Here is a 15,930-nt window from a genome sequence, read left to right on the forward strand (position 1 = left end):
CATGAATTATAACAAAATATATTGTAATTATTTTATTTTATTAAAAAGAAATATTACATTTTTTTACTGCTGATTAGCAAAGAAAGCATGAATGAAAAAAAAAAAATCCTAAAAAATGTCAGTCTGCTGTACTACACTGTGATGTCCCCGCACATGACAGGTTCTCTTCCCTCCAACAAGCGAGGCAAGTGGAAACGTCTTTTAGTCTGGACGGTTTCAGCTCCAGAGGCATTGCCGGGGACAGACATTCCAGGAATGGAGCTGGAACACCGGAGGCCACCCCTGGAAATCGGGGTCACTTGGCAGCTGACGTATTCCGCAGTGTGCAGATTGCACACAATGAGTCACACACAGAACTGAGCAGATCAGGAGGACAATCAGAGCTCAGATGAAAGCATTGGCAGGAGGGGGGGAAGTGCCCAACGCCCCTCGTCCTCCGGATTCCTGACCCCTCCGATCCCCACCACTCACCCGTATGAGAAAAGGGAGTTGTGTGACCGTGTTGTGTGTGAAGCTCCTAACAAATCCCTATTGTTCCCCCGATTCACCCCCCATAGACACAGCTAGGCCTGTCTTGGCTTCTGTGGCTTCTCTCTGTCCCAAACTCGCAGCTCGCCACGCCCGATCCGCTGACGGAAATTAACGTCACCCTGCGATAAGCCCGCGCCGCTGAGCGTACAAGCCACAGAGGCAAACGTGACAATCTGCAAAACTCATAAAGGATGTCATCGGGAATCTGTACGGCGGTATTGCGACAAGTGACGCAACTCGCAGCCGATTGGTGTATGCAGAACTGACACAATGTGACACAATACTTATACGTGCGACACAGTTTACTGCAACGGGGTCCTAATGTCCGCCAACGAATGAATGAGTCGCAGCGATAGCGACAGACTGTAATAAAGTTGCACGGAGAGCAGGGATGGGCAACCCCCATTCCCCCCCTTGTGGAACTAGGGTTGCCACATGTCCGGGATTCACCCGGACAGTCCGGTTTTTGAGTCTAGTGTCCGGGTGGCAGGCCGAGTGCCGCCCGGACACAAGACACTGAGTGCCGATACCGGCAGTTACATTTTGTTAACAGATGAGGCTGCCGAGGTGCCCAGCAAGCGTGGGAGCTCAGGCAGCCGCATGTGCCTGAAGCGGCATCCTACAGTGAGCTATGGGCGCCTGAAAACAGGTAACAACCCGCTCATTTTCTCCTCCGTCTTCCTGACACCAGGCTGCACGCCACCTGACCCCTGGTGAGACACCGCACAGCCCACACAGCACTCTTGAGAGCCTGCATAGCCCACCTGAGACCCCACACAGCCACCTGAGAATCCGCATAGCCCACCTGAGGGTGCACAAAGCCCACCTGAGAGCCTGCACAGCCCACCTGAAAGCCCGCAGAGTCCACCTGAGAACCCTGGAGACATCAGGGCACCACCCCAGAACAACACAGAGTAGGCATAATGTATTGCTGGGATTTGTAGTCCTCTATAGCCAGTCTCCTTACTCCCTCCCCTGGCTGCCTCTCCTCTGCATTCTAAATGGGGTTGCCCATCCCTGGTGCCGAGGAACTCTGCCAAAGTGAGGAATAAGGTAACTATTACGGCTTATTCCTCCACCCTCAGACTCAATGAGCATTTAACCCAAACCACGGCCCTACAGGAAATACACAGCACGGCACAAGCTGGCCACATGTGTATCTCAAAGTTTGTTACATTGTTACCTAGATAAATAGAATGACACAGAGATGCATGAGACTCGATTCATTAAGATCTGTACATTAGTCATGTGACTGTCACTTTCCAATCACATGCTGTCAACTGTCACACTCTTTTTAAACCAATGATCCTGTATCCTTGTGTGTTAACTTTGTGAAATGAGCCAATAGTCATAAAGTACAAGCAAAAGAAAAATCAATCAATCAGTCAAAAAATCCTCTGATTTGATTTAAAGTGGATCTGTCATAAGATATATGTCATGTTCGGTTGTAGTATGGGGACTCACGGGCCGGCGTGCTGGCACTTCCCTCATATATAAAGCAGACTCACACAGCTTGCTGCAGATTCTGGATTTCCATTCCTCCTTTTAGGTGTCAGGTAGCCGCCTCCAGCTGCGGCTGGAGTCCCGTCACATGTGACTCTAACCCCCCACCCGCTGAATCGGCAGCCCCGTCTGAGCTTCTGCTGCAATAAATGTATACAATATATAATTCATTGTGAAAAGGCGGAATACAGGCCACTTGGACCGAATCAGGAATGTGTGATCGAGTCGGGAATGTGTGACCGAGTCCGGAATGTGTGACCGAACCAGGAATGTGTGACCGAGTCGGGAATGTGTGACCGAGTCCGGAATGTGTGACCGAATCAGGAATGTGTGATCGAGTCGGGAATGTGTGACCGAGTCCGGAATGTGTGATCTGCTGGGGACATGTGTCAGCGTCGGTTATCACTCTCTGGGGACACATCCTGTGCCAAACAGATCTGACATCATAATGACCTGCAGCACAAGGATAAAAAGATCCAATCCTATGACGGAGAATACAGAGCCAGTCACATCAGTCTCTGCGCCAGAGGAGCTCACACTCTAATGTGTCCCCTCCACAGACACACTATTATTATACATGTATATAGCTCTGACCTATTCCGCAGTGCTGTACAGAGAACACTGAGCTATTCACATCAGTCTCTGCACCAGAGGAGCTTACACTCTAATGTCCCCGTTAGTCACACACTATTATTATTATATGTTACTATAGCTCTGACATATACCGCAGTGCTGTACAGAAAACACTGAGCCAGTCACATTAGTCTCTGCACCAGAGGAGCTCACACTCCATCAGTAAGTCACGCCCATCTGTGATAAGCCGCTACGCGTCGGTTGGCTTCTCAATGAATATTTGCTCTTCTAAAGATTCACACACTTTATGATGCCGAGAAACAATCATCCGGAGGAATCATTCTTCTCATCACAGCTACACTGTAAATCTAAACGCTGTCAGTCATGTGACTGCGCATCACATCTGCCATGAAGGACATCCGCGCCGTCATGATTTTTGCATTGCAGAGTGTATCATCGCCTCGCAGACTGTAGGTGTCAGTGTTGCGTTTGCTGGCTACAAATAATATTTAAAAAAAAAAAGCTTCACACCATCAAAACATCTCAAATCAAAGTGAAAATATCAGACGGCTCTGACCCCTTTGTGACTACAATGAGCTTTTCTTTTTTTAACTCCTTACAAAATATCCCTCCCTCAGTGAGAGCGATAATTCACCTTGCAGCAGAGAACCTGGAATTAGTGACTGTGCATGCTCCTATTTCTCACGCCTAATTAGGTTGCCACCTTTTCTTCCATCGAAACCCAAACACTCTGGCCTTTTTTGGGGAGAATGTAAATATCACAGTTGATTCTATTTTCAGTGGGGGGCCAGTAGCCCCATCTTAATTTTGGTTGCCCCTGTCTGCCTGACAGTCAAAACCCGGACTGTCTGGGTGAATCCTGGACAGGTGGCAACCCTATACCTGATGTCCAACTGAAAAATAAATCATAGGGTTAACTGACGCATAACTGATGCTGCTAAACTTGGTCTGGACATCTAGGCTTCCAAGACATTCTGGGTCAGAGTATGGTATCTACAGAGCTGGATTTAGCAGAAAGCTACCGAGACTGGGCCTCGGGGCGGCAGGGCATAGAGGGGCGGCACAGCCGCTGGGCGGGTAGTTGTTTTCTACATTTAGCCCTGTTTCAGGCAAGCAGGGCTAAATGTACAGCTGGGAAGTCTGTGTTTTTAGTACAAGTGAACCCGGCGATGTTGTCAAGATCACTTGTAATATGCATGCAGCTCCGCCCCCACCTCACCCCCCTCCATGGTCCGTCCTCACCTTACCTAGCTGCCTCTCACCGCTGGCTTCCTCCCTTCCCACCCGTGAGAAAAGTGAGAAAAACATTAATAAAAAGTAAAGTAAAAGTAAAAAAAAAAAAGTAAAAGTAAAAAATAATAAAATGAATAAAAGTTTTAAAATGGGTACATAGGTACCGCAGTGTAGTGGAGTCAGCTGAATGCTCAGAGCTGTCTGTGAAGATGGTGCTCAGTGCGTTCAGATAGCGCTATGCGTTTCAGGCCCCTGCCTTGTCAAGCTGGAATACGTGCTGAGGATCCTCTTTGTCAACCTGGAATACGTGGTGAGGATCCTTTCCACGTATTCCAGTTTGACAAAGAGGCAGGGGCCTCGAAACGCATAGCGCTATCTTCACAGACGGCTCTGAGCATTCAGCTGACTCCACTACACCGCGGTACCTTTGTACCCATTTGCGGTCTCCCGTGCACCCCGATCCGCTGACATCCATTCAGCGTACACCTCACACTGCTGTTGCGGCTCAGCCTGGCCAGCTGAGTCCGCACAGCCCCCAGCATTTGACCATTCTTGCCAGCCGAAGTCCATCTAAGCACGCACCCATCCACCCCATTTTCACCCCACCCTGTACCCTGGCTAATTTACCTTTTAAACAGGGATTACAGAGGACCTCTTCCTGAAACACAGTGACACCTCAAACGTGAGTTTATCCATACAGTAGTAGCGCTGAAAAAATTATTTGTGTATTGTCGCTCCATACAGAAGCTGTTACTTCATGTAGTGCGCTTTTCCATTTTTTTACCATATTTTTAGATTGTACAAAACAAGCGGTGGCTTCCCTGCTGTAGAGTAAATTTAGCTGTGCTTGCCCAAAGCAGGGCTAAATGTAGAAAACAACTACCCGCCTGACGCCCGGAACTGCATGTCCTGGGCTTCGGGATATAGGAATTTCACACCCCTGCTGCCCCTCTACTTCCTGCTGCCCCAAGGCCAGGCCTTGGTTGGCCTTGTGGGAAATGCGGCCCTGCCTGCCGCCCCCGTTATCTGGTTGCCATTCATTGCGGGATGTTTGGCGCGGGCGAGGGGGGTGCGTTGAGGAACCCGGCCTTGGGGCAGCAGAGAGACTAAATCCGGCCCTGGGTATCTACCCATGCCTGGGGTCTGGTCATCTATCTACTTCTATACCAGTTGATCCAACTCAACCGTAGGACTTATTACTGCAACTATGAAATGTGAAGGGTCTGTCCACCCACGATTACATTTCACTGAGTCACCCGAGGGTTCCTTTATATCTCTTAGGGGCCAGTGGTGAGGTTGACCTCAGTATATGAATGTATCCGCCACCCTCGCCATTGCCTCTTCACTGGATTCTCTGAAACATACAAGATATCAGAGGCTAAGTCAAACCAGCATCATCCATTAAAAATATCTGACTGACCCTTTGACTAAACACTCAGAGCATCGGTACCATCTGGGGAATCAGTCTGTGAGAAGTAATTAAAGGAATTTTAAAGTTCAGCAGCTGCTTTGGATCCCTTCATTGTTTAAGCCCCTGAATGGCAGCTCGGGCCAACCTGCTTACTCTGCCATCCAAGGATTTACAGCAGGTGAAAACACAGAGAATCGGGACATGGGGACCTCCTCAGGTACTACAATGTTTCAAGTAAAGTCTTTAAGAGAAACTCTAATGGATTTGGGTCCAATTTTATTATATATAGATTGCAGACATTGCTACACATGGACTATGTATCCAGACGTATGAGGACCCTCCATCTACTCATTGAGTTTAGGGGACTGTTAATACTACTACACACAAAAATAGTTTAGGAGATTGCTCACAGAGCAGTATATATTTTCTAAAGGGAAACCCAGAGCAGAAGTTGCTTCCTTTCAGACTGTCTCTCTCTGAATAAGTCTTTATTGGCTCTCTGAGCAGAGCAGGCAAGAAATGGAGGGGGTGGAGCATGACTACTTCCTCCGTTTGCTTCACCTGTGTGTGGAATGTAACATTCAGTTATTGATCTCCTTAAACAACAGGAATTGTAGCTAGCATTAAAGAAGCCAGGGAATAACTGCAAAGTCAGCTCTTTCCCAGTACAAGAACTTGCTTCCTGGAACCGCTCAGTCCCTCTGGCTGAGAGTCCTGGGATAAAAAAATATATAAGAAGTGTCTTATTTTTGGGGAAACTCGGTATATATGTAAAAACAAAAGTATAAAAGACCGCACTGGCATAGTGTAGCAGTTCCATTTATTAATAAATGTACTCCGTAGAATTTCTGGTGCCACACAAATATCTACACTTGTGAGTGCAATTGTTTTAGTTTGATATTTCTTAATAAATGGCATTGAACTATTACACAATGCCGGTGCACTCTTCTATACTTTTTTTTGTTGCTGAGCTCCTTCCTGTTCTTTTAAAGGAGAACTATGAGGTGAGTGCTTTTCACTCCTCCTCATAGTTCTAGCCGACCTGTGACAATGAGACTGTCACAGGTCGGCTCAGTAGATCGGGAGGTGAGCGAACACATACCGGCGTTCGCTCACCTCTCGATCCTGTCACGGCTCTCTGCCGTGACAGGGGAGGGGCTGGATTCCCCGCTCCGATCCGCCAGCGCTGACTGGCGGAACGGACGAGGGAGGGGGCGGGTACAGCTGGCTCTGCCAGGGCACAATTGTCGGGATCCGCTTCAGCTGCGGCGTCTCAGTATACCGCGAGTTACAGCTTGCGTTATACTGAGCCTAGGGTGACGGGAGGACGCTAGTTTGTGTCCTCCCATTACCCTAAGGAGAACTATGGGGAAAAGACTTAACCCCATAGTTCTCCTTTAAGAAGCACTGCAAGGCCGATTTGTAGTCTTTCTGGACTGTGACTGGCTTTGCTTTCTATTATTTTATCATCTGGTGTGCTATTGTTTTGACTTTGCATCACCATTCTCGTTCTATATGTTTTTTTTAGCACATTCTTTCTGTATTACATACAGGTCTATTCACAAGAGGGTGAAGAGTTTGGAGAAGGCAGGAGAAGGGAACAATCTAGGACAACATATCTGATTTGGAAAAATTCTCCAATTCAGCTCACTTCCCAGTTCATCTATGTTGTCCATGATTGATCACTTCCCCGGCCTTCTCCAAACTATTCACCCTTTTGTGAATAACCCTGATAGTATCCATTTATCTACTCATTAAAATAACCGACACGTTGTGGTTTTCATATTACCTATGCGCAACTGAGGATCAGTAATTAGTTGTTGTTTTTGATATATAAAAGTTTTAAATAAATGATAAGATACAAATCAGTAAAAAATAAAGCAAGACAGAGAATATATAGTAAACATCGCACGTTCCCTTTAATATGGGGAAAAAAGACAATCTCCTTTAGCAGCGATATGATTCAGACAGAAGCTGAAGTTTTAAAAGGTAATATTTTTTTAAGAATGGTGATCAAAACATGTAAAAAATAAAAATCCTCGCTATCAGATCCCGCCCCTCCACTCCGATGTTCCTTATTTAATAAAATGATTTTTTTTTCCCCATCATTTTTCATTATAAGGAGTGAATAGTCAGCCATCGACGGATCGTTAAATATTCTTTTCTCGTGACATCACTGCTGCTTCGTGCCTTTCTAGGGTATCGCACTCGTCGAGAGCTTAATTTGGCCACATTTGTATTCCTGCAGAAAATTCCGTAATTACAGGCTCCGTGTTCAGTCGTCAGGTGGAGCGGTTGGAGATCCTGTAGGACGCAGAAAGCGTTCCAGATTTTCCATTAGTGCTTTGTGTTTATACGCCGAGCCGCTTTCTGGGGGCAGCCAGCAGAAGGGTTAATGGCGTTCTCATGTTTCAAGTAGGACGTATCCGTACTTTGCTTAAATGTACGTTTTCAAGCTGTCGGGTCCCGCGGCACGCGGTGTGAAAGCGGTACGCACAGCCGTCGCTAGAGGCGCTCTCTAGCTAACTTTCGTTTATCTGGGCAATCTATCTGGCGTATTCCGTCTAAAGCTGGCTGATGGTAACTGTGACGGAGGATCTATAGGAAAAAAAAATCCAGGAGTCCTAATGGTCGTACGCAACTACTCGTCCCGATGACCCTCCAGGCACAAGAGACATATATTTCCCAGCATGCCAGGGAAATGTTTTGGACCGCACTATAAGAGGTGCCTTGGCGCGTCTGTGCAACTTTCACATTTTCTGCAGAAGACGTGTATCCAAACCTCTGTTATTAACCTTAGAGGTGAGACAGGTTTTTTTATAAATGCTGGCTTGTGAGTGTGCCATGATACCTTTCTACTGTTTTACTGTTTAAAGTCCATTTCGTGTGCACCTTACTGTATAGCTGGTGACAAATTGTTGAGTGCGTTTGTCATTTGTTTTGCTTGATGTTTTTATAACCGACCCAAGATCTATGACTTTACTAACTCTGTCTTCGCTCCCTATTTAACCCAGAAACTGCCAGTTGCGCCGAAAAATACATGTTTATAGAAATTGGAGGAAACCAGCTGCCCTTGATGACCTCATTCTGAAGATGCTAACATCCTAATCCTCTGGCTTCAGTGCCTGCTGTGTTGCAAATCCATCACTACTAAATCCAAATCCATTAGATATATTTGAGACAACTAGCATGTTCAGATCTAGGATCTAGGTTTCCTTTAAAGGTTGTTCCAGTGAAGACTGAATAGCCATGAGAGCATACACAACTACTCAAGCCTTTTGTTTTCCATACAGACATTGCTCTAGTTCCCCATCCATCCCACTGCCTTCTGTCTGCAATCTGGGAACCAGGCTTGTGATTCAGGGGAAGGATTCTCAGACAAACCCACTGCAGGCTTCTCCCTTTCTCTTACATACTGCTAGCACCCTTAAAATTTTTTTTACATTATTTTTTCATTATTTTATTTTTATTTTTTTATTTAAAAAATCCTTTAACTGTTCATTTGATTTAAATGTCTACAACCAGCTCGGCCGATTTCAATGCACGAAGCTTCAGGCTGAACATTTGCGCACGAAAGGCCGCCATGCATTGGCTGAGGCGCGTGGCGCCCATTAGCATTCTTAGGGTGGCGAGGGTATGACATCATAATGAATATAAATGAGCGCTGTGTTTAATAAATGTCGGTGTTTTGCACTATAAATAGAGAAATATGGATTCTGCTATAAATGGAATATATGACGCTTCCCGATCACCCTGATATATTTATAAGTGACACAGAAGAATTGGCAGCTTTCAGATACGTACAGCCAAAGAAATAAAAAAATATATCAGATTCTGAGCATCACAAAGGAGTGGAAAAAATGACTAATGATTTTAAAAACGTAGCGATCTGATTTATAAGCTGATGGTAATGCGGAATAATTTAGAACTGAACTGCATTGCCGGTGTTTATTTCCTCTCGATCTAATATTGAAATATTCATATGTCTAAAAATACAAATAAAGAAATATTTACAAAACGACGAAGAAAAAAACGGATTCAATTTTGAGACTTTATAAAAGGCGGTAAAAATAATATTATTGAATCCTCGGGTCCCTGGCCTCCTGTGAGATGGGAAATGTTATGTATATAAGTCAAAGTTGGGCAAATTCGCCAATGCTCCTTAAAAATGACAGCTGGCGCCCAACTTTTGAGGTTTCCTCTAGTTGTTGTCAATGGAGCTGGCTCTTGGGTTGGGCCATCTGACTACCGAACCCCTTTATGTTCAGATGCACGGTCAGCTATAGTGAACTGTACTTATAGTGTGGGCTGGATGTGGCTCCCTTAACATCACCTAAGAGGGACAGTCTGGCTACTACATCATCCCCCAGGAGCTGTGCATCACTGAGAAAGTTATGCAGTGTGCCTAAGGCTTAAAGAGAACCTGTCCATATCGGTCAACCGGAGATTGCCATCTAATGCTAGAGAGTAGTACTGATGGGATGCCACAAGTAATGTCAGCTTGGGGGACAGGCAGATCAGTAATGATGCCGTGGAGGCGTACCCAGCCCTGGAGCTCCATCTGAGTGTCAGACGATGGTGGACTCCAGTGCTGGATGGACAGGGACCTCACCGATGGCAGATAAAGGCTGTCCAGTACAAATATAAGCCAGCACCTGCAACATTTTGTAATGAAAATCTCATAATTTCAAGAAAATAAATGTAATACAGGATGCAGTGGTATGTCTAAGGCAGTGGTTCTCAACCTGTATAACCTCGGGACCCACATTTGTCCTTGGTCATTAAGTCGCGACCCAAGTCACACCACACTGGAACAGACGGCATTGTGGTACCGCGCATTCTGGTGCGGGCAATTTAACTGTGGGCGGGAAGTGCATTTTGAGTAGCCATTCAAATAAATGGCAACGCATCTCTTGCACCAGAACGCGCAGTCGGTGCGATTGTGTGGAACAGTGCGTTAATCGTACTGGTCCGTACTACTAACTCACTGTGCTAGTGTGAACAGTCCCTCAAAAAACACTGACAGGCACAATCTCACACACTCCCAGACACACTCCCAAAAATGTTTTATTTTTTTTATTCCACCCAGTCTCCTTACATTACGAGAACTGGAGTGGATCCTCAGCCTGGAGTCCAGTGTGGGCAGCTGTGCTGTGACAGAGCTCCATCCATATGTGCATTGCTTGTACAGCTCCCTTGCGCACCCTGTAGAGGTGGCGGGAGCCAGAATGTGATGTCACTCCAGTCCAATGCATGTATGGATAGAGCACATTCACAGCCATAACCCTAGCATATTGTGAATGGGTGCTCGACGCGAGAACTGACAGTGGTGCGCTGGGGGAGGCTAAGGAGCCTTCCCCAGAGGAAGGCATGTGGTGACCCACTGAACACAGGGTTGCGACCCACTTTTGGGTCACGACCCACCAGTTGAGAACCAAGGGTCTAAGGGATCCTTCCACAATGGCCGCTAAACTATACAATAGTAACCTAACTGATAGTAGTCAGTTCCTATAAGCCAAACATAGTGGGGGATTACACAGCCATATGTATAAACATATATACACCCAGGAGCAGGGATGGAGGTGGTAAAACCCATCAACAATTCGGGATGAAACCCCTTTATTAGGGTAAATCTCAAGAATGTCTGACAGGTTCTCTGCAATGGTGGTGAGTTTTCTTTAACCCACCACTGATGCAGACCAGGCAGAAGTAGAGGGCAGCCATGTTCGCGGATGAACCCCCTTTATCAAGTTAAACTCAAGGCTGCCTGACCCTTTCTCTTAAACCCATCACCAACGCAGACCAGGTGGAAGTGGAGGGCAGCCCTCTTCAGGGATTAAATCCCCTCTATCAAATTTAATCCCAAGGTTGTGTGAGTGGTTTCTCTATATCAGTTGTGTGTTCTCTTTAACCAACCACCAACACAGACCAGGAAGGAGTAGAGGGTGGCCCTGTTCAGGCATGAAACACCGTTTATCAAGTTTAATTTCAAGGCTGTCTGACAGGTTCCCTACATCGGTGGTGGGTTCTTTGTAACTCCCAACTAACGCCGACCAGGCAGAAGTAGAAGGCGGGCCTGTTCAGGCATGAAACTCCCTCTATCAAGTTAAGTCTCAAGTCTTTCAGAAATATTCTCTTAAACCCACCACCAAGGCAAACCAGGCAGAAGTAGAAGGCAGCCCTGTTCAGCCATGAAACACCCTTTGTCAAGTTAAATATCATGGCTGTTTGACAGATTTTCTTAAACCAACCACCAATGCAAACCAGGAAGTAGGAAGAGTAGGTAGAGAGGAGTAGAAGGCAGCCCTGTTCAGCCATGAAACACCCTTTGTCAAGTTAAATATCATGGCTGTTTGACAGATTTTCTTAAACCAACCACCAATGCAAACCAGGAAGTAGGTAGAGGGGAGTAGAAGGCAGCCCTGTTCAGGAACTCTGCCTAGCAATCCATTGCTTATAAAGGAGCTTACTTTTTTCCCTACAGTTCATTGACAGCCTTCTCCCCCAAACCTCTGAAGCTGCAGGTGACCATTGGGGAATAATTTGTCCGTCCAACAATTTGGGGTGTAATTTACCAAAAATGCCAAGGCAGCATCAGCTGGAGTGGAGGCTTCTTCCACCACAAAACACAAGTACCAATAATTAGCAATTCTTCATTCTTCGTCACTCATCTTTTTTATTTTGGCTACAAACTAAACTTATGTATACAGTATACTGGACACACACTCATATATATATGCTTTCTGTGATCTCCAACTCTCAGGAATCCTTTATACTCTATCCGGTGTATAAAGTATCCCGCTCACCCGACATGATGTTACAATCTGACCGTACAATCTTTGTAAGATCAACTTTAGATTTACCAAAATTATGTCATATGAGGACCTTCGTGAACTATCCAATCAATCTGTATCCAGTCAGGCAGGCCTGTGCACTACGTAGTTGTTGGTAGACCTAAAGGAGATTATACAGTCAGATTGTAATTTGTGTGGTGAGCTTAAGAACGAGGGAACATTTAGCATTTCATAGCATCCTATACTGAATGTCTACTCACGGGTGACCAACCAAACCACTCCAGACCTATGATTATCCATTTAAATCCCTTTATTCACTTGACTTTTTTACCTTACCAGCTGCTCGATGGCCGTTGCCCCTCCTTGCCAATCACTCCTTTGGCTTCTGCTCGCACAGTGAATACAATTTTAAATGCTACAACATACAAAGTCATTCACAACTCTGCTCCTGGCTACATCATCAACCTCTTCTTAAAATATCACCCAAACCATCCTCTTTACTCCTCCCAACACCTCCTGCTCTATAGCTTCCTAGTCACCACCTCGCTTAAGGACTTCTCCCTTCCTCCTGGAGCTCCCTACCCGAATCTGTCCGGCTATCTCCCACTCCCAGAAAATTCATCTTTTCAGGAAAGCCTATCCAATCACTACCTAGAATGTGTACTTTTACCTTCTCATCCATCGCAACTCAAGCCTTCTGTATCACTTGACCCTGCCTTTAGAATGTAAGCTCTCATGAGCAGGGTCCTCTTAACCCACCTGTATTGAATTGTATTGTAACTGTATTGCCTATCTTTATTCAGATCTGTGCGAACTGTTGACACGATATAAATAATTTATAATAATAATATTCCCTTAAAGGTCATCCCTGCCCGTTGCGCTCTATCGGAGGAGATCAGAGGGGCAGGAGATGCAGGAAGTGGTACCCAGCCAGTGTCACATAGTATGACAAAGGCATACCACAGATGGCTCTGTCATGTTATTTTATGTTTATTACAGAACAGAGAGTTATGATCTGGGTCCATACATCGTGCAGACTGTCAGCTCTGCAGGAGAGGAGCATTGCATATGACGCAGCTGATTTTCCTTGGCAGTTTTTTTGTTAAAATATAAGTAAATCCTTTATGACAGATCTAGATAGAAAAGTACACATTGTAATAATTATGAACTGCCTGATCTTTCTATAGGATTCTTAAACCACACATCGCCTTCTCTTATATCCATTTATAGCTCTCTCTCCAGATCCCTCCTGCAGTGCTGCACCACCTATATAACATGATGTAGCCTTCCATTATACATATAGTATTTTTTTGCACATGTACTGTACGCTTGTTGTAAATAGCTGCACTGCCGTAGGGCTTGTCTGGATGTCCCATGGGACTTTCCAATGAGTGTTACATACTGTACAGCTATAAAATGCCACAATGTATATCCTACCCCATAATGTCACAATAAAATGCCATTCTCCTAGGCATATGTTGATGCCACTGTTACACGTCCAACTTATATTGTCGCATTGTGTGCACCTTGCATGGCATTTCTGTCAATAATTGCGTACTTTATGTCCATGTTTTATAGATATAGTCATGCACCATCGCCTTCCTACTTGTACTGTTATACCGCACTCTATAGTATATATGACCCTGCAATATGTTGCAGTCTGGCCAGGTGCCCCCTTATCCAGGTAGGAACAACCCTCCTCCCTCCTTAGCACATAAAGTAGAAGTTACTGACGTCTGTGATGTGTGTCTATTACAAGATGTCAGCCATGCGATGATAGAATTATTAGACACAGCTGTCTCTAGCAGGCTGCAGCTCTACAGCTGTGGCGGAGCGACAGGGCTTGCTGGAGCTTGTAGTCCCACCATGGCTGGAGAGCCACAGCTAGTAATATACTGCAAAAGAACATATGGGGGACTCATCTATCATAGTAGATTTGGGAGATTGTTGAAAATCTATGCATTGCTTTCTATGTTCATTACCTTACCTGATACATTTATAATATTCTACATATGGCATAGGAAGCTGAAAGGGGAGAATAAGAAGCTGAGATCAGGGCATGGGATGTACAGCCATTCATACAGACATCACATACATGAGCTGATCGGCTGGTACTCTGTATTTACTCAGATAACTCCAATGACTGCTAAAGTGAGGTCACCGGGGTTGAACATACTGACACAGTGTAATATTGATAAATCACATACACTCACTGCAGGAGGTGTACAGTATTATATATAGATTATAGGGGGCGAAGAAGGCTAAGCGAAGGGTCATTTTCAACACAATGACAATCTAGACATTTAGATATAACACAGCACACCTGTATGAAGACAGATTCATCCCGTCTATGTGCCAGGGGGCTAAAGGGGCTCCCAGATCACTGTAGTGTATCAGAGCATGGGGTGCAGCTAATGATTGGGGGGGTGGGGGGCTACCCTTCAATGTGTCCTGAGAACTCCATGAAGTGTCAGGCTGGGGGTAAATCTCAGCAGATATAGAATAGATATATATGAATGTATCAGATACAAAAACCCAATTGCATAGAAGTTCTGGGGCTCATAGAGCATTTCAAGGGTAGAAAACACAGCAAATATATAACTATTGATATAAATGTATAAACCATTCTCAGGTTATTGATACTTGTATCTATATATGATAGCTGGAGCTCAAAGAGCTGAAAAATAAATATCTATCTATCATCTATCTATCTATCTATCTATCTATCTATCTATCTATCTATTTGTCTGTCTCTCTATCACACAGAATGGGGCTCCGGGTGCCCAGTCGGAACAGCTCACAGTCCTGCAGGTCTCGCACAGTGACCACAATGCCCTCAGATCTCCAGTAAGCCATGGGGGTGTCTCCTGGCACAGCAGTGAGCCCGGGTACCCGGTGCTGGCTCAGTATATACGTGGGGCCGTTTACATGTGGCCCCTGGAGTGCCAGAAGCCAGTGTAGGAACTCCTTGGCATGACCCCCTCCCCCTTCACAATGAGATGCCATCTGTGCCCTGTCTGCCCCCCTTACCGTAGGCTTCTTGCCCCCTGCTGCGCCCGGGGAGGAGAGACAGGAAGAGGATCCACAACATCTCCATCCTTCAGACTCCCAGCATGAGCATCCAGACACATCCAGGCTGCCCGGCAATGCCACCCTCTCCGGTGCCAGCGGAAGAATCCCAGTGCCAAGAGAAGAGCCCGATTATCCACAGCCGATCACATCGCCCGCCGCAACTCCTCCTGAAATGACTCCAAGTCGGTGCCCCCTGGCAGTGTGTGTGCAGCCCCCGGGTGAGGGGGTGTGAGGAGGGTGAGGGGTGTGGGGAGGGTGGGATCAGCCAGTCTCCCTCCTGCCCTCTTAGTACATGTGATGTCCTCCTCTTCTCTCTCACGGCCGATCTCCGCTGATGGGGCGATGCCAGCGCAATCCCCCCGGGGTGCCAGGTCTCGGAATCCAACAGGTGCCCCGGGATCACTCCTGCCCGGCTATGCCCATCCAGAACAGTGCCCCTGCTGGAGCTACGGAAGTGGCCGGATTCCCGGACCCCCTTCCCCAGCTAAGGCTAGAGATAGACCAAGTAAGGGGTTAACAGTGGGGTACAATGAAGAAGACGGGGGGTAATAATAATCTGCCCCTAGCACCCCCTCCTGCTAATCCGTATACAATCCTGAAGAAGTCCAGGAAATGGTTAAAGATGGAGTCCTGCAAAGGGGTGAAAACCAAAGGCCCCCCAGGGCCACCAGAGCACTTCCAGGCGAATGCCCCAACTCGGGGTGTCTTTTGCAATGCTGCAGTTCCCAGCCAAGGATGGGGATGATGCTGAGGACGTCTGTAGGGTCCAGTCCTGGAAAGGGTTAGGTACAT

At 46.2% G+C, this 15,930-nt stretch overlaps 1 protein-coding gene across 4 annotated transcripts in view; it reads right to left on the minus strand.

Annotated features, from left to right (window-relative positions):
* The window catches only part of MDGA1 (MAM domain containing glycosylphosphatidylinositol anchor 1), a 235,469-nt gene extending 220,022 nt beyond the window's left edge, over positions 1–15,447 (minus strand). For all 4 annotated transcript variants that reach the window (XM_018563338.1, XM_018563337.1, XM_018563336.1 and 1 more), the window contains exon 1: positions 15,097–15,447. In XM_018563338.1, the coding sequence (XP_018418840.1) occupies positions 15,097–15,163 (67 nt within the window). In that variant the 5' untranslated portion in view covers positions 15,164–15,447. The remainder of the gene's footprint in view (positions 1–15,096) is intronic.
* Between the last annotated feature and the right edge of the window lie 483 nt (positions 15,448–15,930).

This window comes from Nanorana parkeri, unplaced genomic scaffold, assembly GCF_000935625.1.
Source record: "Nanorana parkeri isolate BGI_ZX_2015 unplaced genomic scaffold, ASM93562v1 scaffold655, whole genome shotgun sequence".
Classification (NCBI taxonomy): domain Eukaryota; kingdom Metazoa; phylum Chordata; class Amphibia; order Anura; family Dicroglossidae; genus Nanorana; species Nanorana parkeri.